At 37.3% G+C, this 23,402-nt stretch overlaps 6 protein-coding genes and 1 pseudogene across 10 annotated transcripts in view; 2 read left to right on the top strand and 5 right to left on the bottom strand.

Annotated features, from left to right (window-relative positions):
* LOC124336387 (calcium uniporter protein, mitochondrial-like) overlaps nucleotides 1–23,402 on the bottom strand; it is an 878,707-nt gene that overhangs the window by 335,748 nt on the left and 519,557 nt on the right. The window lies entirely within an intron of this gene.
* LOC124336409 lies at nucleotides 1,257–2,345 on the top strand. Its single transcript, XM_046790211.1, has 3 exons — nucleotides 1,257–1,562; nucleotides 1,622–1,789; nucleotides 1,855–2,345. Exons 1-3 carry the CDS (start codon nucleotides 1,384–1,386, stop codon nucleotides 2,294–2,296), a joined length of 789 nt encoding a protein of 262 aa, XP_046646167.1. The 5' UTR covers nucleotides 1,257–1,383; the 3' UTR covers nucleotides 2,297–2,345.
* LOC124336490 lies at nucleotides 4,299–5,528 on the bottom strand. Its single transcript, XM_046790326.1, has 6 exons — nucleotides 5,509–5,528; nucleotides 5,378–5,445; nucleotides 4,999–5,309; nucleotides 4,739–4,931; nucleotides 4,559–4,670; nucleotides 4,299–4,501 (listed from the first exon to the last, which is right to left on the bottom strand). The coding sequence occupies exons 3-6, from the start codon at nucleotides 5,078–5,080 to the stop codon at nucleotides 4,340–4,342; spliced, it is 549 nt and encodes a 182-aa protein (XP_046646282.1). The 5' UTR covers nucleotides 5,081–5,309; nucleotides 5,378–5,445; nucleotides 5,509–5,528; the 3' UTR covers nucleotides 4,299–4,339.
* LOC124336105 (ABC transporter G family member 20-like) lies at nucleotides 6,301–12,245 on the bottom strand. Of its 2 annotated transcripts, XM_046789756.1 has the most exons (13): nucleotides 11,847–12,245; nucleotides 10,829–10,917; nucleotides 9,108–9,530; nucleotides 8,890–8,983; nucleotides 8,513–8,827; nucleotides 8,296–8,453; nucleotides 8,029–8,236; nucleotides 7,789–7,957; nucleotides 7,602–7,717; nucleotides 7,405–7,475; nucleotides 7,249–7,337; nucleotides 7,019–7,192; nucleotides 6,301–6,946 (listed from the first exon to the last, which is right to left on the bottom strand). In XM_046789756.1, the coding sequence occupies exons 3-13, from the start codon at nucleotides 9,377–9,379 to the stop codon at nucleotides 6,639–6,641; spliced, it is 1,974 nt and encodes a 657-aa protein (XP_046645712.1). In that variant the 5' UTR covers nucleotides 9,380–9,530; nucleotides 10,829–10,917; nucleotides 11,847–12,245; the 3' UTR covers nucleotides 6,301–6,638. The 2 variants fall into 2 exon arrangements, with proteins under 2 accessions (XP_046645712.1, XP_046645711.1); XM_046789755.1 differs by lacking the exons at nucleotides 10,829–10,917; nucleotides 11,847–12,245 and adding an exon at nucleotides 9,739–10,708.
* Nucleotides 13,358–21,249, bottom strand: LOC124336099 (ABC transporter G family member 20-like). Of its 4 annotated transcripts, none has more exons than XM_046789742.1 (15): nucleotides 21,151–21,249; nucleotides 20,883–21,033; nucleotides 19,035–19,119; nucleotides 18,161–18,269; nucleotides 15,882–16,304; nucleotides 15,722–15,815; nucleotides 15,345–15,659; nucleotides 15,097–15,284; nucleotides 14,830–15,037; nucleotides 14,590–14,758; nucleotides 14,404–14,519; nucleotides 14,266–14,336; nucleotides 14,100–14,188; nucleotides 13,854–14,030; nucleotides 13,358–13,771 (listed from the first exon to the last, which is right to left on the bottom strand). In XM_046789742.1, exons 4-15 carry the CDS (start codon nucleotides 18,229–18,231, stop codon nucleotides 13,464–13,466), a joined length of 2,229 nt encoding a protein of 742 aa, XP_046645698.1. In that variant the 5' UTR covers nucleotides 18,232–18,269; nucleotides 19,035–19,119; nucleotides 20,883–21,033; nucleotides 21,151–21,249; the 3' UTR covers nucleotides 13,358–13,463. The 4 variants fall into 4 exon arrangements, with proteins under 4 accessions (XP_046645698.1, XP_046645697.1, XP_046645699.1 ...); XM_046789741.1 differs by having other exon boundaries at nucleotides 21,088–21,191; XM_046789743.1 differs by lacking the exons at nucleotides 18,161–18,269; nucleotides 19,035–19,119 and having other exon boundaries at nucleotides 21,088–21,191.
* LOC124336340 lies at nucleotides 18,973–20,332 on the top strand (annotated as a pseudogene).
* Nucleotides 21,838–23,377, bottom strand: LOC124336437 (glutathione peroxidase-like). The gene is made up of 5 exons (XM_046790247.1): nucleotides 23,206–23,377; nucleotides 22,930–23,130; nucleotides 22,736–22,864; nucleotides 22,519–22,662; nucleotides 21,838–22,452 (listed from the first exon to the last, which is right to left on the bottom strand). Exons 1-5 carry the CDS (start codon nucleotides 23,227–23,229, stop codon nucleotides 22,258–22,260), a joined length of 693 nt encoding a protein of 230 aa, XP_046646203.1. The 5' UTR covers nucleotides 23,230–23,377; the 3' UTR covers nucleotides 21,838–22,257.

Here is a 23,402-nt window from a genome sequence, read left to right as displayed (position 1 = left end):
TGAAAGGATTGCTTCCTAGCTCTGAAGACTAGGCTACTAATGATCAAGGCGTACCACTTGTTGATGTTCACACCAGAAAGTCACATTTTGCTTGAACACAAATTCCATGCACCTATCTTGTCTAGTAGATGGTGTCACACTTGTCACTTTTCTATTTCAATCAATTCTCACTCCACTGTTATAAATCCTGGAAATCAACGTTTATCTGTCTTGTGTCATTTTTCTATGGAACGCCGTTTGTAGCAGCGAAAACAGACACCCCTTTTTTCTTTCGCACCCCTCTTTGTCTCGTTGTCTGCTTTAGTCGTCTGCTAACCGTTGCCAGGTAATCCTTCCGCAGCGTTTATTTTTTTGAATTCAAGTTATTAAATCCACTTTATAATTAGATATTTATTACTTCTATTTAATTTTAATATTTTTTCGCATTTATTAGTATCTCCCTTTTACTTAATTTTCATATATTTGTGAACAAAACAACACCAGCCCACACAGCTGACTGCTCAGGGCTCACAACAGTCGGAAGCCATTCACCGAGCCATTCACGTGCTCATTGTAATTATCAGAAGGAGCATGCAGTTTTAACTGTGTTTTACCTGTAGTCCAGGAGTGATTATTCTTAAAGAAATTTCATTAAAATATAAGATAAATTGTGATTTCAACATCGAGGAAGAACCGCGTTCTTTTTGGAAAGCATTAAGGCTTTTTGTGTTCCTGTCAACTATTGGGCAAGTAATTTTACCAAAAAATTGATTTCTTTCATTCTTGTAATCCTAATGTTTTCATTGTTAACAGCTTGTCACTTTTCAAGACACCAGTTATCATCAGTGTTATACTTTTTATTTGTGACAACTACTGGCCTGGTAATTTCAGTTAATGTGGTTTCGATTCCTTCATGTAGTCTAATTTAAATGTCTTCTTTGGGTATCAGCTTGCTTTTTAGTGATGGAACCAATGAATATTCCAATATCTCAGGAAAAACTCTTACAACTTGTTGACTGGGATTTTTCAGTAAAACAAATGGCAAAATGGTTTGGTTTGTCCCACTGGACAATACTCAGAAAACTAAAGCAATTCAAAATTTCTTGAAAGAAATTTTCTAATATTGATGATTGTGACCTCATGCAAGTCATAGCAAATGTCTTGGCTGATAAACCAAATATGGGTAATTTTATATTTAAATTTAATTTCCGTGGCTTCATTTAAATTGTTTGATTTTCCTTTGCAGGAGGAGATGTATATCTGAGACACAACCTCAAAACAAATGTAGGTGTCTTTGTCCAACGATGGCGTATAAGAAAATGTGTTCATGAAATCTTTGGATCCCAGCCAAGAGCCAAGAATACAATCAAGAGAAGACGTTATCAAGTGCGAGCTCCGTTGTCTATGGTACATTTGGACACTCATCATAAACTCATTAGATGGAGGTTTGTTGTTGTTGGAGCAGTTGACGGGTTTTCTCGAAAAATATTTTGTATGAAGTTAGACACCAATAATAAAGCTAAAACGGTCTTGAAGCATTTTCTAACCGGTGTCAAAGAACTTGGTCTGCCATCACGAGTAAGGTATCAATTTCCTCCCGTGATTCCAACTCAATTTTGTTCTAAATACTTCTTTCTTCTAGAACTGACAAAGGAAAGGAGAATGTTGGTGTTGCTCATTTGATGTTCCTTACAAGGGGTGGTAATCGGGCCAGTTTCATCAGCGGTCGGTCAGTTCACAACACCAGAATTGAACGAATATGGAGGGAAGTGTTACGTGTTGCCCTATCCCCTTTCAGAGAATTGTTCTAGTAAGTTTTCTAAATATGTTGTGTGAAGGAAAAGAATGTGGTTTTTAATGCTCACTTAATTTCAGTCTTATGGAAGGTGAAGGAATCCTGGACGTTTCGAACAACATGGACATATTTTCACTACATTTCGTTTTCCGATCCCTGATTGAAAAATCTTTAGATGAATTCTGTGCTATGTGGGACTCCCACAAACTCCGCACCGAGGGTTTATCTCCCATTCAACTATTCACTTTAGGAATAGAAGAATTGAAAAGACGATCCTTGGTAGACGGGAAAAGCTATACAGAATTGCAGCAATTTGATGTCGACATGCAACTTGTAAATACCATACAAAATCATTGCATCAGAGGAGTTCGTGGTGTCAAAGTGCCTGATATTGTCTGTCCATCTGAAGATACCTTGGCGGAATTGAGAAACCATTTCCCAATCACTAAAATTACATTTGAAAATTCCGTAGAAACGTACCTTTCCTTCCGCTATGTACTGAACGCAATGAGTAACGTTTAGACGTTATGTATGGTACTGTTCTCATAATATACGGGAAATCGATGAAAAATTCAGTGTTCGTATTTCAACACCTTTGACCTTATTTACACTTTTAAGAAAACCTTTATATTTTCTTTACTTTCTGTTCAAGTAAAGTGTGCTGTAATAATAAATATGATAATAGAGAATAACCAAATTGGGTAGCTAGTGAACATTAGCATGTAGATAAAACTGGTAGGTTGTGTTCCGGTGTGACCTGCTATTTAAAGACTTCGTGGAAAGCTGCTGCGCTTAAGATTCTGTGACTCTTGACAATACAATAGGATCGTTACGGACTCTCCAGAACAGTACTAGAAAAATTTTTGATGTTACATATTCTTCAAATGGCTAAAAGGGTTGATGTGAAGTGAATGGGCTGTTTTTCTAAGCCAAAAAATTAATACAAAGAGCGGCGGTTTAATTAAGATTCCTTGGAAACCATAGAATTAACTTTAAATGTTGTTCCATGAGTTACGATATTTCCCGTCATTAGTTGTCGAAAGTTATTTTACACCAAAACAAAACACCGGGTGATACGCCGGTGTTAAATATGGGATGCAAAGAAATTTACGCTACTTATTTATTTCCTCAATCCGCATTCTCAGAAAATATCAACAAATAGATTATTAGTGATCATCTCTTTTGGTGGTTCAACGTTCTCATCATAATATTTTTGTAATTTTCTGCCGAAGGGCGAGTACACACATGTGAGTCTTTATTAGTTTTCTTTAGCGATCTTGAATTTATACACTCCTGTTAATGTATCAAGATGGAGCACTTTTCCCACCACCCGCTCCCCCCAACCATCCGTGCGTTGACTTTTATTCGTTTGTAGCCTACTTCTCTTTTCCATGCATGTCGTTTCTCATCATCTTTATCCCGCGTCTCCCCACCATCTTCTAAACGCTCACTGGGTCAGAAAACAAACAAATTTTTATACCTATACGATTAAACAAGAGATTCTTCCATGCGGAAGTTTTTTTTTTTCATTTTCCCGTTACATTTAATCGAAATATGATTGTTTTTTTCAGAAATATTCAATGGTATTTTTCTGACCGCGTCGGAATATCCCAGCATGCGGGATTTTGATACTGCCTGGGATGAATAACATCTTGCTTCTTTCAATCATTCATTCCAAAAACAGTGATGGGGACATTGCTATAATGGAACAGTTTTTCTGTGTGGAGTCCTCCTACGTTTATTATCATAAAGAGTGAACGACTAACTACTGAACGTATTTTTTTCCTCTAATGGTTTTTAAGAGCAAGAACAGCATGGGGTTTTTCACGTGGCATTGGCGTGAACACCTCTCTCGCTACTTGTTCTTTTTCTTCGTCTGTAGGGATCGCGGAAGAAAATAAAATACAGATGATATAGGGCATAACGGCGAAATAATAACCATAAAAGCAACACTACGTTTCAAATTCACAAAAGAAAAAACTTAAGTAGGTAAGAAAGCAGATGGTCCTTAGTAGAGTTGTTTGAAAACAACGTGCTATTCAGGACTCTTTTCAATCCATAAGGAGTGGAAAATGATAAGACACACAATCAGCGCTGCTTTCATCAATCTGGTAGCTGTTCCTCGTTATATCTTGGATCACATTTCGAAAGTCCGAACACCAAAATATTAAGCTTTCAGATATATACTTTCAATTTAGAAGAAATGGCATTTATCGAATCTACTTTTAAAATGTTTACTTGTATGAAATCACTATAACTTCTCCGGAATATCTTTAAATATTATTACGGCCACTGTAGACTTCATTGATGCATTTTTGTAATAGTTAAAAAAAGCAAAATGTGGTTCAGTTCGTTGTATTGTTAAACAAACACGAGCCGAATCTTCCGCAATAACTGGATTACATAAAAACATTCAAACAAAATGGTTAAAGTTAAAAACACACATCCTGGTAATTGCAGCAATGAAGAACTTGCAATTGAATAGTGGCAATGTGATAATTGAATTACATAAAATTCTGCCTGGTGTAAACTGGCACTGAATTAATAGCATCACATTCATGGAAGTTAAGCATTATTTTTCTCAGAGCACTTCAAGTGGTGTTCAAATCGCTTTGAAACCTTAATGTAATTATTGCATATTGAACATCGGACTCGTTCCTCCCGATCAGCGATATCAATTTCCTCGTAAGGGACGACATACATTGTGCTAGTTTTTGTCGGAGCTTTCTAAAAAAAAATGTAAGATAACGAAAATGAATTTGACATTGAAATTGTTACATATACCTGTAAGAGCTGAGCCATTGTCGGTACTTCTTTAAAGACAGGTTCTAGAACTTTATCTCCTCTTTTCAATCTACATGCAATGATGAAGTCTCCCTTTAAAGACGGAAAGTTTCTATGCACAAGAAAAAAATATTTATGGTCACAGAAAAATATGTTTAACAAGAATAAATTATTGCTTACGAGTGAATCAGATTTTTCATTTCTTTGCCTGATTGGTTCAGGGGAACTTCAATAACTTTTGAACCCAAACCAGCGTTCGATAATTTTATTTCTTCCTGGTCTTCCGGGATTCGAATGGGAAACTCCAACTTTCTTAAACAATAGAATTCCACCTGTTGACACTTGACAGTCGATTTCCCAATTGAAAGTTTTCCTATAGAAAAGGAAACAACTCATGTTTAATGCGTATTGAGATAATCGTATCAATTTTAAATGTATACCGTCTTGGTTGTATGAACCGTAACTTGAGTTTACAGCTTTCTTTGATTCTTTCACAAGGTCCTTTAGGGATCGATTAACCATCTGACTGTATTTTGGCCCAGGAAAATCAGGCGAAGAAGAACGAGATCGGTTGTGGTAAGATGGGGACCCGTTGTCAGAATATGAGGAACTGGATACATTGGATAATCTTCTCTTGTCGATAGGAGAGCGGCTTCGATGATCTTTCTTTTTTGAGTTGTGAGAATTGCGACTATCCAAATTTCTGCGACGATCATAACGTTCAATTTCAGTTCCATCACTAAAAAGCAAGCTGATACCCAAAGAAGACATTTAAATTAGACTACATGAAGGAATCGAAACCACATTAACTGAAATTACCAGGCCAGTAGTTGTCACAAATAAAAAGTATAACACTGATGATAACTGGTGTCTTGAAAAGTGACAAGCTGTTAACAATGAAAACATTAGGATTACAAGAATGAAAGAAATCAATTTTTTGGTAAAATTACTTGCCCAATAGTTGACAGGAGCACAAAAAGCCTTAATGCTTTCCAAAAAGAACGCGGTTCTTCCTCGATGTTGAAATCACAATTTATCTTATATTTTAATGAAATTTCTTTAAGAATAATCACTCCTGGACTACAGGTAAAACACAGTTAAAACTGCATGCTCCTTCTGATAATTACAATGAGCACGTGAATGGCTCGGTGAATGGCTTCCGACTGTTGTGAGCCCTGAGCAGTCAGCTGTGTGGGCTGGTGTTGTTTTGTTCACAAATATATGAAAATTAAGTAAAAGGGAGATACTAATAAATGCGAAAAAATATTAAAATTAAATAGAAGTAATAAATATCTAATTATAAAGTGGATTTAATAACTTGAATTCAAAAAAATAAACGCTGCGGAAGGATTACCTGGCAACGGTTGGCAGACGACTAAAGCAGACAACGAGACAAAGAGGGGTGCGAAAGAAAAAAGGGGTGTCTGTTTTCGCTGCTACAAACGGCGTTCCATATTTTTCGGAATCATGGCCTGGAAATCAACCCTTTATTATCCGAACCGACTAGCAAGCTGCTAGCAAGTAGCAACTAAAAAAGCCATGTATGGAGATTGTCATGCGTATGCAGAGTTGCCGAGTTGCAGCTTCATGTTCAGGCGGTGCAAAAATCGATAAAAAACAAACAAAAACAAAACAAAACAAAACAATTTGATTTCAAATAATGTAGACACAAGAAAAAGAAATGTGTCGTATAATTCAGACAGCCAAAGCAATTGATGTATTCGCTACCTACTTGGCAATTGGTTTCAGGAGAATACATCCGTCACAAGAAAATGAAGTTCGTCCAATGGAGGCAAACAACATTGAATGGGGATCAAATTGTCGTTCGGTCTTATCAACATACCAATTATATACAGTGAGGATAAACTACGCTATGCCAGACAAAGTAAACATGTTAGCTAATGCCAAAATAAAATCAATAAAACCTCATATGAATAAATTCGTTCTCAGTGCGGGTTAGTTTAAGTATATACAGTGACCACAGACAACTTGTGGTGGCAAATACGTGATTGTGATTGAAGGAATAAATATTTTAAAAAAATTTTCATCGTTAAAAATTCTAGTCTAAACGAACATGTTTTTAACTCGAATATTTGCGCAACCGTAAAACAACGGAGGCAACAATTAAAAAACCAAAAATCCACGCAACAGTGGTTAAAATTCCAAAATAAACTTCAGGTCGTTCTAGACCCCAACCTCGTAATAAAACATTTCTTAATGATACCGTTGCATAAGTCGTTGGAAGTGAGCAGGCGACATATTGGAGAAACACCGGCATTGCTTCGATGGGCCACGTCTGTCCGCTCAAAAATAATCTAGGGAGAAAATAGGATTGCGCAACGTAAAGAACGCCACTTGTGGTATCGCAAATTGAGGCTATCATCATACCTGAAACAAATTCAAAAAATTAAACAAATAAAATTTAATCGAAATGTAAAGAATAAATCCCTCGTTCATTACCAAAACACATTCCAGAAAATCCTTCGAGAAACATTATGAATATCACCAAGGTTACGCTGCCCAGACAAGGAATGTTGCAAAGCAACAGGAATACGTAAAGTAATAATGATTGGATAATCATAGTAATGGATTCTTTGGCTAAATAACTGATAAAAACTTCATTCATCTTTACGCCTGGAAATTGATGTAATTAAATTAAATGCGAATTCAAGTTTCTAATTTGACGGTACCAGCGACTAAACTGCGTTCAACAAGACCGAGCATTCTTTCACGGACAAAGGAATCGGATCCTAAAATTAGAGCCGAGCCGAAGACAGTACTTCAAAAAACAAGTAAAAAGTTAAGTATGCAGAAAAATTAGTAGAACTTGCATGAACATATTTTACGATAAAATAACACCGGGAGCCATAAATTCAGTGGATTTTGTGTCTTTGAGACCATCGACTGGAACGACGAACTAAAAAAACAAAACAGAAATGAAATTACCCGCAAGTTATAAGATCACTCTTAATTCGAGATCCGTTTTTAATCAAATCAACCACAATTTATTGGATCATTCTAAACAAAATGTTATAAAGGTTACCTCAATAGCCAATGAACTGGCTTCTGGATTGTACCCGCACGCACCCATAAATTCTTTGAGGAAATTACGATAAGCTTCCCCAAGCCATTTTTTAACGAACGCATCAATCTGTTGATCTTTGTCAAAAAAGGCAAACTACCATGTTGAATAACTAAAAAATAAAATTATTAATATTCTTTCTACTCACTGGAAGAATCCATTGTGATGTTAATTTGCCTCCCAATTATGTTTTCTTTACTCATCGAATCCTCCCGCATCTCAAATTCTTCGGTGAAATTTTGACCAAAGTGAATGACGCCCCAAACTTGACCATTCCTTCCAGCTTCCAGAGCATCCGATAAATTTTCATAGGGAACCTGATGCATTAAAAAACAAAAAACATTTCCGCCATGCAATCGATAATAAATCTCAAAAGAAATGAGTCAACCTGGATTATGTTGTTCTTGATGTTTCGAAGATAGCGACAACTGAGCATAAAATAAGAGCAATCAGTCGCATAGTTGCATAGACGACCTTGGTTCGCATCGATTTCCTCATTAACAATGGCCATTTTGAGGCCAGTCATGTCTTGTCCGATGCACAAGTTAAAGATGAAAGTTTGGATGGCAGGCACGAAGAAAGTCGCTATAAATAGTCTTCATCGTAAAAAATATTTAACTTATTGATTCAGTCAAATACTAAAAAAGAAACTCACAATGTAAACCGAATGGACACCAAGTAATTCTTCCGAACAAGGACCCCAACCCGATAGGGGGATGGCAGGGCCTTTTTAAATATTTCCCATTTTTCTTCCAATAATGCACTTCCGGATGTAGTATGTAGTATGGGTGCACAAGGGCTTGTTTGCCTGTTCTGGGGTCACAAAATAAATTTAAAATTAAGTGCATTAAAGATCATGAATGATTTCCTACTGTAGGAGAAGAGCAATCAGTCGGTGGCAAAGCAATTCCATTTATGTCCCACTGACGGTCCAAATTCGTTAAGGAAACTCTGGCGATTTCTGGCAGAGTTTGCGCTGCGCCGGTGTTGGGGTCTGACTCACTGGAACCCGGAATCGTGCTGGCCATATTTGCTTCAATTTCTGCAGATTCGACTTCTGGATTTTTAGAATTTTCCTTCCTGCTGAGTTGAAGGAAAACATCCTCCAATGTTGAGAGTCCATAATTCCTTAACAGATTATCGGGCGAATCCTCGACTAATAAACGACCACAACGCATCAATCCAATCTAAAAATCCAACAGCATTTATATTACGTGTATTGATAAGATTTAAATGTAATTTATCATACCGTGTTGGCCTGTCTTGCTTCTTCGATGTAGTGAGTCGTGACGATCACCGTTTTGCCATGGTCGACACTTAGACGCACAAGATGATTCCAAATGCTATCAATTAAAAACAATTAAAACAAATAATTTAAATTTTATGATGTAAACTAAAAATCACTAAGGTGGTTTAATAAGAATAATTTTAATGAATCAGAATAGCAATAATAAATTGAGAAATTACCTGCGTCTGAGTACAGGATCAACGCCAACTGTCGGTTCGTCCAAGATGAGCAAATCAGGATCGTGAAACAAAGCGACGGCGAACGAGACGCGTCGCTGCTGTCCGCCACTCAGCGTCTTGACGTAACGATCACACGGGGGCAGATCCAACAAATTGGACAGAAACTTCCATTGCGATTTTACGAAAGCCGCCTTCAATTTATAAAGGCGACCAAAGTATGTAAGTGTCTCCTTTATGGTAAAATAGTCGTACAGGGCTAATTCTTGTGGCATGTAGCCAACCTGCGGTCCGGGAACTCCGCTTTTAGGAGAGCCTGGTTCGTGCCCCAACACCTGAATCTCCCCACCGTTTAAGGAGCGTAAAGCGACGAGACAATTTAACAATGTCGTTTTTCCACATCCGCTAGGTCCTAGCAATCCGTATCTTTGAAAAAAAAAAAATGATAAAACAGATAGTTTTAGTTTAGTTTATCCTACCGTACAATTTTCCGGGAATTAAAAATCCAATCTATCCATATCTATTTAAAACACAATTATAACTTACGTAGTTTTATTTACCCTGCCGTACGGAATCTTATTCTTACAATTTCCCTGAATTAATAATAAAATTAAGACGAAATGGCGTTTCTTACATTGATCCTCGTTTAACAGACAAGTTCAGTCCTTGAAGAACTGCACATTTCTTACTTCCAGATCCAAATGTCTTGGTCGCGTTGCGGACGAGAACACCGTAAACACGAGAATCACTTGGGCAGTTGTTTTCGTTAGCAATTCGGTGAGAATGGGAGAGCACATCAACCGATACTTCAATGACATCTTCCGTCATTTTTGTTGACGATTTTTGAATGGATACGGGAAAACAACAGAAGGATGAAATATGGGAACAACACTTGATCAATAGCTAGACCCAATTGAATATTATTTTCCCATAGCAGTTTGAATACGGAAACGAAAATGGGCGTCATTGTTTCACTTCTTCGTTGAACTAACCGGTTTTTGAACATTTTCCTTTTCGCCTTTTGCCTATCTTTATTTACTACTAGGAGAAAGTCGTGAAAGTGCAAATAAATAAGAAATGCCTAAATAAAAACACCTGAATCTCCCCCAGAATTGTGACCGATCTTTTTTTTTTACCTCGATCCCGGTCCGGAAAATATCCAACAACGTCTTCTGTCATTGTTTCTGAGAATTATATTCTTGGGAACACCTAACACAATCCCGCAAATTAATAAACCAAGAACGCGAAACGATTCAAAAAATAATTATTAGCAACCCCACGAAAAACTGCATAAAAAAGAAAAATCCGTAACAAATCCACAAAATGTTTATGCTCATCTTCAAGAAAGTAGCTGATAGGTAAACACTTCACTGACTGGTAAAAATGAGAATAAAGCAAAATCTATCATAGATTTTCTTTTAATATTTCTGTTCAAAATTGGCCTACAAAAGCGGAAAACTTTCTAGCTATTATTTTTTTTTTTTCCAAGTCCAACCAGCCGGATCTCTGTAATGTGATCTATTTCTAAAATTGAAAAACTTCAATTAATCTCCCCGGTTATCAATCAAACAAATTATTTATCTAGTTTAAGCCCTGAGATTATTTTGTTGCACGAGCAAAAGAAAAGCTGTTGACTTTTATACCCAAGCCAAAAGTCACTGACCGTCATTGGCGACTTATGACACACGCAACAACTTGTTAACTATGTCTTATACTTATCTTACTTTGTAACTGCCCAATTAACAGCATAATTGCTGCGGTACAATCAGCGTTTTTCCAGGACTGTGTTGAAGATATTTGTTGGGCTTTTCACCTAAAAGAAAAATATCATCTCAATATAATGTCACCTTTTCAGACTAGATAATAAAACAAAAACAAAAATTCACAGAAAACATGCCCAGATTATGGAGATGATCACGAAAACGTGTAGACAATTAAGCAGACACGTGATTTAGAAAAATTAAACAGGCAATATTATACCCAAAATGAAATTTCTGACGTGTTATAATAGCTCACGATTTCACGATATGATTTGTAACTTTCTCTGCCTGTCGCGTTCCTACTAGCTCTGAGCGTGGCTCTAAGACGTTTCAAAGAGATCTTTCATATTTGCTTTCACTGCATTGTAATGTGAAAATAATAAAAGAGGCAAACGAGCAGGTCGTTGATCGCTGGATTTTTTGTTACTTCCGCAATTTCAATTCTTGTACTACGAGATTTCGTTAACATCACCAGCAATTGTTCCCTCAGTTTCTAAATAAAATGCACATTTTTTAAATACGACTTGAGCACTACGAGCCTCATCACCATCCCCGTTTTTTTTCACAGCGTCTTCACTACATTCCCATGCCAGAATCACGATCATCAGTTTTAGCACGATTAAATAAATTAAAAAAATTAATTGTTTTCCCCCGAGAACCAATCAAACATTTTGGCGCGCGTCTAGCTAAATTTAGGCCTTTGTTTCTTAAGTAGGTTGATATGATAATAACAAACAATAATAATTTTAAAAATCCCTCGTAGACCCAAATTTAAAAAAACACAAAAACTTTGGATCAGCGTAAAAACTAGGCCAAAGACTTCATTCCTACAGAGAAATTCACATGGAATATCAAAAGCGGGACCGAAAACCACTTCTGTTGACAAAATACCGTGAATGTGACCGAAAATAATTTCAGTCGCCTGAAGACCTGACCGCCCCTGTGAAACCGTATTTAGTCTTATCATTATCGACGCACTTACCAGCAATTGGACGTAGATCGCGCTGATCGCCATTTTTCCATAGCCGATAATTTGACGTGTAGGCCAACAAGACGACTCCAAATGCTGTAAATAGAAAATACATAATTAGATATCCATGGCACACAATAACGTGAAAGAATAATTCTTTTTCGTCACAAACGAAACCCACAAGAGCAGAGCACTAGACCAATTTAAAAAAAATAAGTGACCTGAACGGCGAAGAAGAGAGTTAACTGTTTCAACTGATTCGCTTGTATAATGCACTGATGAAGAGGCTAAACAAAAATAAAACACTTGCGTACCCTCTCCTACATCAAATACTTTCCAATAATCCTTGCACTAAGGATAGGTTCGCAAAACATTTTACCTCACCTAGCCTTATTGATTCGTTTTCGAAAAGGATCGGTAACATAAACTTAAAGAAAAGAAAATGAAATTTTGATCAAATCAGAAACCTTGATAAATAATCAACGCCAATTGTTGGCTTGTCCAAGATGAGCAGTCAGCGGGTCAGGCCATACCGTTCCGTCGTTATCTCATCATCGGTGCAGAATAAATAATCTAGAAAAACAAAACAAAAACAAATTTATTTTTAGCTGGCCGAAGCAAAACCTTATTACTTATCGCTTTGGTTTTTAGGAATCCTTATCTATAAAATAATCAGTAGGAAATTATTCGAAAATCAACATAAGGCAAATTAACATTTTTTTTAAGATTTAAAAATTTGTAGGTTATAATAACAGGGTAAGTAGTCAAACTAAGTTCCAATTTTTGTCACTATTTAAAACTAATTGGATGAAACTCTTGATCTCTGAATGCTACATCAATAAAAAAAATCACGAATGATCATAAATGAAAGGAATAATTAACTCAAGTGGTTTGCAGTTCCAAGTAAAAATGGACAAAACGTGATTTGTTGCATGGCTTTTACTCTGATAGCCAAGGATATGTGATGTTCAAATCCTTTCCAACTCCCTGGGCAAAATTGGTAGACAAAAGCATTTGGTGTATCCCTTTGCCAGTGACCGTTTTCTATTCCCTACCACGAAGCTGTCCTTGTGGCAATCTCCTATGGCGATATCCAAGTGTAAAAGAAAGGACGTTCATCGCCCAAACAGGTTCATAACACCATCTCGCATATTGGAATTATTCCCTATTGATACTTACTTTCTTCTTTTCACTCTTTCTCGCTGATTTTTATCTTATTCTGGGAAGTTCAATTTCATTAAATCGCGGTAAAATATTAAAGCATATACAAATTAGAATCGTAGGGAATAGACTGGTAGGATGTTTCGTTTCAAGGATTTCTGGTTCAAGAACTGGTTTTACCGTTGTCCTATTTTTCGTATAGATTTTACGAAAACAGAAAAGTTGTTTGGTTAGATAAAATTAATTCATAAAAAGGGTACTAACTTTTGACCAGCTAACAACAAACTGCGCTTTATCAGACAAAGTAAACGTTATCTACAAAATAAAATCATTAAAATATCAATGAATAAATTCGTTCTCAGTGCGGATTAGATTAAATGTATACAGTGCTAATAACAGCAATATAGCGGTGGCAAATACGTGATTGTGCCTGAACGAATAAATATACCCAAACTGTAATACATGTTATTAACTCGAATGTTTGCGCAACCGTAAAACAACGGAGGCAACAATTAAAAAACCAAAAATCCACGCAACGGTGGTCAAAATTCCAAAGTAAACTTCAGGTCGTTCTAGACCCCAACCTCTTGATAAAACATTTCCCAATGATACCGATGCATAAGTCGTTGGAAGTGAGCAGGCGACATATTGGAGAAACACCGGCATTGCTTCGATGGGCCATAACAAGCCGCTCAAAAATAATTTAGGAAGGAAATAGGATTGCGCAACGTATATAACGCCACTTGTGGTATCGCAAATCGAGGCTATCATCATACCTGAAATATTTCAAAAAAATTTAACAAAATCGAAAATAATTAAATCGAAATGCAAAGAATCCCCCCCCCCTTCATTCATTACCAAAACACATTCCGGAAAATCCTTCGAGAAACGTAATGAATATCGCCAAGGATACGCTGCCCCGACAAGGAATGTCACAAAGAAAAAGAAGGACCACGTAAAGTAATAATGTTTGGATAATCATCGTGATGGATTCCTTGGCTAAATAACTGATAAACACTTCATTCATCTTCACGCCTGGGAAGGATTAATAGAATTAAATCAAATGCGAATTACAATTTCTAATTTGATAATTGGCATTTTTACCAGCGACTAAACTGCGTTCAACTAGACCAAGCATTCTTTCGCGGACGAAGGAATCGGATCCTAAAAGAAGAGCCAAGCTAAAGATAGTCCTGTGTCAAAAAACAAGTTGAAACATTGATAGTTTACAATGCAGAAAATTATTTGAACTCGTGTGAATAAATTTTACGATAGAATAAGACCAGGAGCCATAAACTCGGTGAATTTTGTGTCTTTCTGACCGTAGACTGGATCGACAAACTAGAAAAAAAAACAATAAAATCAAATCATCCACAATTTATTGGATCATTCTAAAAGAAAAGGTTACCTCTACAGGCAATGAACTGGCTTCTGGATTGTATCCGCACACACCCATAAATTCCCTGAGGAAATCACCATAAGCTTCCCCGAGCCATTTTTTAACAAACGCATCAATCATTTGATCTTTGTCAAAAAATGCAAACTATCACGTTGAATAATTGAGAAATAAAATTTTTATATTCTTTCTACTCACTGGAAGAATCCATTGTGATGTTGATTTGCCTCCCAATTATGTTTTCTTTACTTGTCGAATCCTCCCGCATCTCAAATTCTTCGGTGAAATTTTGACCAAAGTGAATGACGCCCCAAACTTGGCCATTCCTTCCAGCTTCCAGAGCATCCGATAAATTGTCATAGGGAACCTGATGCATTAAAAAACAAAAAACATTTCCGCCATGCAATCGATAATAAATCTCAAAAGAAATGAGTCAACCTGGATGATGTTGTCCTTGATGTTTCGAAGATAGCGACAACTGAGCATAAAATACGAGCAATCCGTTGCATTGTTGCATAGACGACTCTGGTTCACATCGATTTCGTCATTAACGATGGCCATTTTGAGGCCAGTCATGTCTTGTCCGATGCACAAGTTAAAGATGTACGTTTGGGTGGCGGGCAGGAAGAAAGTCGCTATAAATAGTCTTCATCGTAAAAAATATTTAACTTATTGATTCAGTCAAATACTAAAAAAGAAACTCACAATGTAAACCGAATAGACACCAAGTAATTCTTCCGAACAAGGACCCCAACCCGATAGGGGGATGGCAGGGCCTTTTTGAATATTTCCCATTTTTCTTCCAATAATGCAATTCCGGATGTAGGTCGATTGTTTCTTTCCCTGTCGTTAGTTGAATTTGTGTTGGGTGCACAAGGGCTTGTTTGCCTGTTCTGGGGTCACAAAAAAAAATTTAAAATTAAGTGCATTAAAGATCATGAATGATTTACTACTGTAGGAGAAGAGCAACCAGTCGATGGGAATGCAATTCCATTCATGTCACACTGACGGTCCAAATTCGTTACGGAAACTCTATCGATTTCTGGCAGAGTTTGCGCTGCGCCGGTGTTGGGGTCTAACTCACTGGAACCCGGAATCATGCTGGCCATATTTGCTTCAATCTCTGCAGATTCGACTTCTGGATTTTTAGAATTTTCCTTCCTGCTGAGTTGAAGGAAAACATCCTCCAATGTGGAGAGTCCATAATTCCTTAACAGATTACCGGGCGAATCTTCGACTAATAAACGACCGCAACGCATCAATCCAATCTAAAAATCCAACAGCATTTATATTACGTGTAATGGTAAGATTTAAATGTAATTTATCATACCGTGTTGGCCTGTCTTGCTTCTTCGATGTAGTGAGTCGTGACGATCACCGTTTTTCCATGGTCGATACTTTGGCGGACAAGGTGGTTCCAAATGCTGCGCATTGTCAAATAAGAAAATTTTAATGAATTAGAATAACAATGGGAAATTGAACAAAATTACCTGCGCCTTAGTATAGGATCAACGCCAACTGTCGGTTCGTCCAAGATGAGCAAATCAGGATCGTGAAACAAAGCGACGGCGAACGAGACGCGCCGTTGCTGTCCGCCACTCAGCGTCTTGACGTAACGATTACTCGTTGGCAGATCCAGTAAACTGGACAGAAATTTCAATTGCGATTTCATAAAAGTCGCTTTCAATTTGTAAAGGCGACCAAAGTATGTCAGTGTCTCCTTGATGGTGAAGTCACCGTACAGTGCCAATTCTTGTGGCATGTAGCCAACCTGCGGTCCGGGAACTCCGCTTTTAGGAGAGCCTGGTTCGTGTCCCAACACCTGAATCTCCCCACTGTTTAAGGAGCGTAAAGTGACGAGACAACTTAGCAATGTCGTCTTTCCACAGCCGCTGGGTCCTAGCAATCCGTATCTTTAAAAAAATGATAAAACAGTTAGTTTTAGTTTAGTTTATCCTTCCGTACAATTTCCCAGAATTCAAAATAAAATTGGGACGGAATAGCGTTTCTTACATTGATCCTCGTTTAACAGACAAGTTCAGTCCTTGCAGAACTGCACATTTCTTACTTCCAGATCCAAATGTCTTGGTCGCGTTGCGGACGAGAACACCGTAAACACAAGAATCACTTGGGCAGTTGTTTTCGTTAGCAATTCGGTGAGAAGGGGAGAGCACATCCACCGATACTTCAATGACATTTTCAGTCATTTTCGTTGACGATTTTTTAATGGATCGGGGAAAACAATAGAAGGATGAAATATGAGAACAACACTTGATCAATAGCTAGACCCTATTGAATATTATTTTCCCATAGCATTTTGACCACGAAAATGAAAAAGGCGTCATTTTTTCACTTCTTTTAACTAACCGGTTTTTGTACAGTTTCCCTTTCGCCTTTTGTCCCCCTTTATGTAGTATAGGTGAAAGTATACAATGCCTAATGAAAATAGCATTAAACCACTAATTAATTAAAATTTGTAAATGAAAATAAATAGCTAGAGGATTCTTTTGAATTTTACCCGAAAATCAAAATGCTTTAATTGATTATTAGCAAAAGAAAAACTCAAGGACTTGGCAGTTTAAATCAAAATGTGTACGATTTTAATCAAGAAATGTGATGATCAAATGAGTTCCAAATTCCAATATCCTGTCAAAATTAGACACGACTGCTCTGGTCTCGTTAACAATTTAATTTCATCGTCGTTCGGTCAGTGTTAACAGGACAATTTTTATGAAAGTACAATTCTTTCTAAAAATAACCATTCACCTTCTTATTTAGTTCGCAACTTACAAACATGGACGTGGTTTAGAATTGGTTTAGCGTGCAATAGCAAAAAGAAAAAAAAATTCGTTCTTCATTCCAAAATCTGATTTCTCAACCAGTTTCAGCTGACATTAACCTAGATAAAGTAATACGGTACGTAATACCCTCGTGCAAACCGTTAACCGTCGTTTCTCCTGTTTTCATTTGCATTTGGGTAGAGCAGAAAATGGTCATTTCGGATTTAGCAGTCTTTTTCCATATAACGACTAAAAACCGGGTTCTTGAATGGGTAGCAATCTAAATCTCACACAGAAATAGGAAGGAAGTTAATCGCTTATTAACAGGTACATTACAAGCAGTGGTTTTCGTCTAAATACGAATTCTCGATTTTCACCGGCCTTCTTGGAATTCATAAAATACATCTGACAGATTCGATTTCATACGTCAAGGGCATGATTCGTGGTCCATCATCCACGGGGATATTCACAGCACCTCGAAAGAGAATTTATTTCTTTTAATTCGCGGGAACGGTGTGTATTTCATCTTCTTCATGGGATTATTATTATTCTTTCAGTTCTGATCTGAATTTGAACGGGAATGTAATTGGGGGGAGTTTTTTTCGAGAGAACAGGAAAGTCACTAATAAATACAGTCCGTTGACCCTGTCCAGTTGACGCTGGACTTGAAAAAAGGCGATCGACGATATAAAAATTGATTTGGGTTTTGATTTTGAAATTTCACTTGAAATCACCACGAAAACGATGCGTCTACACATCTTCTTTATTTTTAATAAGTAAGACAATGAAACGCTGTTGGTCCCTACGTACAGTAAATGTCATTAAAACGAGAATTTCACGCAAAAGGAAGATAAAGAATAGCAACTGTCATTAAATTTAATCATTTCGTGTTAGTTCATTTAACGGTTGCTAATGGGAATCACGACTGGGGCATATGTCGATCAACAATTCGCAATTCAAATTCGCGACATATAGAGAAAAGTTCTTACCTGCTGCCTCTCCTTCCCTTCAATGTCGGTGGTGTCTTAGTCTTCTTCGCCTTGCCAAGTGCCAGGATCATTTATTCACGGTGTCATGTCATGAGGGATAAATCATCCGCTACATAAAATGACAAAAGAAATGGAAGAATTAGAAGAATCAAAAACAGGAATGGAATTTAAAGTTTAAAAGTTTCATTTCATTCCACGTTTCAAGTAAAGCTAAAGATTTAACCTATTAATGATAAGAATCACCGAAAAAAAACCCTTCTAGGGGATTATTAAGCTAAGTATTTTAGAAATATGATACATTTGGGCTACGATTACTATCATACTATGCGAAAAGTTGGGTTAAAGTTAATAAAACGATTGCTAATGCGAATCACGATCGGAGAATGTGCACTTCGTCGATCACAATTTCATTTCAATTCCAAATTAAAATTTTCCTAGGCATACCGTAATTGTCAGTTCTGTTTTTAGACTACGATTATTAAACAGTAAAAAAAAAACGCAGGTGATAAATAAAATCTTTGAATCAATAATTGATTTCTATTTGGATTTATTTTTCTTCTCTTTTCCTCGTTCGACCAGTCCGCAGGGTAATCCCCGCTTCAACAAACGATAGATTGCCCATAGCCACGTACAAAACAAATAATATCAGACCATGAGACTGACATTCAAAATTCTAATCGTAAACTTATCTTCTTTCGACAGGGATTATAAGTAAACACAAAGACCCGTTTTCTCAATTTATCACTAACCTTTGAATTGAACGCAAAAATGCATCGAACTGTATAAATTGAAACGCATGTCGAGTGGGAAAATACAGTCTCATTATAATTCAGAACAACTAAAGAATGGCACATTTTTCTGTAGCGTCACTCACCCAAGTTGTTTTGCTGTTGGTTTTCATCTGCTGGACGACGAGTTCGACTGGCGCTGCGTTTTCCTTGGAGGAAGAATTCCTACAACTGAAGGAAAATTATGTAAGAATTTAACAATTTTTTTTTCACGCGACGCTTCTGTCGTTGACTGCCCGATTCAATTTTTAATTAGTAATGTCTTACTGTAATTTTATTTCATTTCGCAATAGATTCAAATGAAACAAGTCGTGAAAAGTTTGGAGGCCAAAGTTGAACAAATGAAGGGCTTGGAATCGACAGCGATTGAACTGCAGGCCAAAGTGACTGTACTGGAGGCCAAAGTTGAGCAACAAGATTCGCTTTTAACTTCCCTTTCACGAGAGAAAATTGAATGCACTGCAGCAGCAACTGACTCTGTTCCAATTAGCAATAATCAATCGGCTGTTTCCATCAACGGACTGCCGTCTTCATGCGGGGATCTCAAAATGATTGGGCACAGCCTGAGCGGATTTTATTCCGTCATGGGATCGGCGATGATAGAATCGGTTTACTGCGATTTCACTAAACTCCCTAGCGATGCGGGTAAATGTTTAAATTTTTCACGAATTATTCAGTTGCAATTATTATCTATTTTTTCAATTCTACATAAAATTAATGAAAAGGTTTCCAGAAGTGGATCGGTTACGCCGACGTTAAATCGGCGCCCGTCCATTTCTACGTGCAAAGAAATTCTTCATTTTACGATGCTGGAACTCCAATTCCGTTCGATTCGGCCTTGGTGAACGAGGGAAACGCCATGGATTTGACATCGGGAATATTCACGGCACCGCGACCGGGAACTTATTTTTTCTCTTTCGCGGGAACGGCGCATCTCAGATCTTCATCTGCTGTTGGGTTTATTTCTGTTATTTTTTTGAACGGGAATGCAATCGGGTCGAGTTTAATTCAAGAAAATACGGGCGCCGCTGATCAATTGAGTCCATTGACCCTGCAGTCGACGCTGAACTTGAAAAAAGACGATCAAGTCTGGGTGGCGATTTCTTATATGGCTAGTTCATCCTCGTATTTGTATGAAGGCTTTTACCGACAGACCCATTTCACAGGTTTCATGTTGGAGGAGGAAATTGTGGCGTCCATTTGAGGGTTTAGTTTCAATGTCCAAAACGCACAAAATCATCGTCGACATGAAAATTTGGTTAAGGTAATTTTAAGGTGGAAGGGAAAATAAATCATTCGATTCCAATTCATTAAGGGGTGGGAATTTCTTTACAAAATATTTAACTGTGTACGTAACTAGACTTGAGGAATACACACTAACCAATTTTCATGTTTCTATCTGCAAAAAAGTGGACGTGACAAGCATACAACCGATTTTGATTGCCAGATTTACAAATACGAGAAAATTCATTCGCGTCTAATTCACTGACGGATCGGAATTTTCAAATAAACTTTTTACTGGTGAATTTGCATTACAATTCTGCATTACCGCAGAAAAATTTGCTCGTCTATCTGTAAAAATAAGGGGGACGTGAAACACTCGTTTTGATTTACCAGATTTTTAAGAGAAAAAATTCATCATTTTTAAAATCTGTTGGCCTTTCGCATCTTGAAATAACACAAATTCAACACGACAATGAAACGCTTTTGTTCTCTACGTACTCGTCATTTTCGGGTTTACAAAATAAAATGAAACTTGGCACGGTGGCACCCGCATGCAAAGGAAGACAAAGAATAGCAACGGTCATTAAATTTAATCATATCTTATTAGTTAATTTACCAGTTTCTAATGGGAACTATGAGTTCATGACTGGGGCACATGTCGATAGACAATTCGCAATTCAATTTCGAGACAGAAACAAAAAAGTTTTTACCTGCTGCCTCCACGTGTGAAGACGTTCGTTTGGCATTTTCTTCAATGTCGGTGGTGTCTTAGTCTTCTTCATCTTGCCAAGTGCCAGGATCGTTTGTTCACGGTCTTATGAATGGTGATGGCAAATTATTCCTCTGATTACGTCAACCTCTCTAGAATCAATCAACAACATCTCAACATCAACGTCTCTAAAATCTCCATCTCACTATAATCAACCAATAGAATTGTTTCAACTTTAACACAACACTATGCTGTGTTTGCAGCCTCACCTTCTAACTTATTAACGAGACAATAGAGACTCCAGACTGGAGAGTTGGATACTTGGATTGATTTGACTTTACACTGCAGAGTGCAGACGAACTTCCTTGATAATCGGGAAGCGGCGATGCCAGTTCATCATTTAAATAAGATGGAAAGTGGAAAATCTGGAAACAGCAAAATACCCAACCAGATCCAACTTTCTTTATTTCTTTCTTTCTTTTGCCAGTGTAAAATTTGAAATTGACCTCAAGCAATTTTGATTTATTAAACATCAGCATCAAGTCATCAACGAGCATAACAAATTAACAATAAATGAATAAATCATTAATTAATCTCTCCATGCCCATGATAAAGCTAAACGTTGATCCCAAGCCCAACGATGAATTTTGTCATCCCCCATGTTCTCCATCTGTAAAAAAACAAAAACAAAAAAACTTGCGGATTTTTTGTATGCGCTAAATTTAATCAATCCATGTTCAAAATTCTATACTAAAAATAAATTAAGATTTTGGTTCGAAAAGGACATGTCCTTCAAGACACTCGAATGTTAAGTTTCGATGTTGTTTCGCGTTACTTAGATGGATCAAGTTACTCTTCTTTACTTTTTGTGTTACAAGCTTACAACAGGCAATACCCAATACGTAATTTGATTTCTTGTTTTGAAATGGAGCCGAGACGTTATTTACCTCATTCGGTCTTTGACAGTAATCGTACGTTTATTGGATTAGTGAATCAAATAGAGAGCAGCAGCGACAAATAGAGATAATTCGCAGGGTTTGCAGTCGATGACAGACTCACTGTGGTCCGGAAACTTGACCCGACTTGCCCTTATGCACAAAAGAGCTCCTTTAGTGACAAAAAAACAAAAAAAAACAGAAATTCACTCAAGGTTTCGGGCTCGTATCCAGCCATCCGAGCTTCGCCTCTCCCCTTAGACCGCCGCCATGTTTCAGACAGTTGAGATCTAGAGGATCATATGTCAATTACGTACAAACCTTCGAAGCGCTCATTTGAAATGCAGAGAAACAAGAGAGGAAATATTATGTACAGAAAAACGTAACAAGAAAAAAGAAAATGTCAAATTAAAATTTAAAAAAAAAAAGGGAGAAGAAGTTTTAGGAATTAACGAGTTGGTCAATGTTCTGGCGCATGTACGTAACATTAGCACTTGCGTCATAGCGCATTACGGGCACCCCTTGGCGATTAACAAGGAATTTCTCAAAGTTCCAGCGGATATCGTTGACGCGAATTTTGGTGTAATACAATTTGGTGGCTTCTTGGAAATAATCTCGAGTAGGCGGACAGCAACTCTGTAAATTTTTAACACAATTAGTAACATTAATAGCTATACAAAATAATAACTTGACACTATTCACCTTCAGATAAGAAAATAAAGGATGTTCATTATCGCCGTTGACATCAATCTTTCTGAATAGTTTCATTTGGGGTTGAAAATTGTTACCCGGTCGAACGTAACGGATTCCGTTCAACACTTCCAAATCTGACCCACCTGGTTCTTGCTGCAGTCATTTAAATAAGAAAGTTGTTGGACATTTTGATTGTTGAATCGATAGGGAAACGGAGCGGATTTACCTTGCCGAACTGGTTACAAGGGAAAGCTAAAATGGCCAAATTATCGGCCAGCTCCTCTTGTAGTGCATTCAGTTCGATGTACTGTTCGGTAAACCCTCAGTAAGTCGCCACGTTGACGACCAGCAATACCTGAATTGTCCCCAAAATTTAATTGAAGTGAAAAAAAAAAAAATCCAATGAAAGAAATGAGTTACCTTTTGTTTGCCATTCCTGTTCCTGAAACTTGACAATCGAATGTCAGTATCTTTAGTCAGAAGTTTCTCGGAAAATCGAAAAATGGTGTCGTTACAATGACATGGTTGACTTTTAGGAAGTTCAATAACGACATCATCTTCAGCGAAAGTTTGACGACCCCACAGCATCAGCGTCAGCAACACGACGCTAATGGCGCTCATCTAAAACAGGGAAATACAAGATGCTCCGATTAATGACAAATTCAATACAAAACTAAATTTTAAAAATTCGAATACCATCTGAGCAGTGGCGGCCACCATAGCCACGAACTGCGAGTCAGAGAACGACTTGTGCAGCTACCGAGATTCGCTGTGGTTGAAATAGTCGCCATACAGGAAGAGTCAATTAACTTTTAGAGGGGCGTTATTGCGTTTCTTTTGGGAAAAAAACCCCAACGATTAGACTAATAAGGACGGGGCAATATCCTGTCAAC

This window comes from Daphnia pulicaria, chromosome 4 (genome assembly GCF_021234035.1).
Source record: "Daphnia pulicaria isolate SC F1-1A chromosome 4, SC_F0-13Bv2, whole genome shotgun sequence".
Classification (NCBI taxonomy): domain Eukaryota; kingdom Metazoa; phylum Arthropoda; class Branchiopoda; order Diplostraca; family Daphniidae; genus Daphnia; species Daphnia pulicaria.
The sequence above is the reverse complement of the archived record's forward strand: the minus strand, read 5'-3'. Positions and strand labels throughout refer to the sequence as shown.

Coding starts and splice junctions, on each gene's coding strand:
- LOC124336409 (XM_046790211.1), top strand. CDS start 1,384: ATGGTACATTTGGACACTCATCATAAACTCATTAGATGGAGGTTTGTT. Junction 1,563..1,621: donor GGTCTGCCATCACGAGTAAG/GTATCAATTTCC, acceptor TCTTTCTTCTAG/AACTGACAAAGGAAAGGAGA. Junction 1,790..1,854: donor CCTTTCAGAGAATTGTTCTA/GTAAGTTTTCTA, acceptor ACTTAATTTCAG/TCTTATGGAAGGTGAAGGAA.
- LOC124336490 (XM_046790326.1), bottom strand. CDS start 5,080: ATGGTTAATCGATCCCTAAAGGACCTTGTGAAAGAATCAAAGAAAGCT. Junction 4,932..4,998: donor CGGTTCATACAACCAAGACG/GTATACATTTAA, acceptor CCTTTTCTATAG/GAAAACTTTCAATTGGGAAA. Junction 4,502..4,558: donor CAATGGCTCAGCTCTTACAG/GTATATGTAACA, acceptor ATTTTTTTTTAG/AAAGCTCCGACAAAAACTAG.
- LOC124336105 (XM_046789755.1), bottom strand. CDS start 9,932: ATGACGGAAGATGTCATTGAAGTATCGGTTGATGTGCTCTCCCATTCT. Junction 7,958..8,028: donor TCAAGAACAACATAATCCAG/GTTGACTCATTT, acceptor TTAATGCATCAG/GTTCCCTATGAAAATTTATC. Junction 7,338..7,404: donor GCTCCCGGTGTTATTTTATC/GTAAAATATGTT, acceptor TGTTTTTTGAAG/TACTGTCTTCGGCTCGGCTC.
- LOC124336099 (XM_046789740.1), bottom strand. CDS start 16,598: ATGACTGAAAATGTCATTGAAGTATCGGTGGATGTGCTCTCCCCTTCT. Junction 14,337..14,403: donor CCAGTTCATTGCCTGTAGAG/GTAACCTTTTCT, acceptor TTTTTTTTCTAG/TTTGTCGATCCAGTCTACGG. Junction 13,772..13,853: donor ATTTTCCGGAATGTGTTTTG/GTAATGAATGAA, acceptor GAAATATTTCAG/GTATGATGATAGCCTCGATT.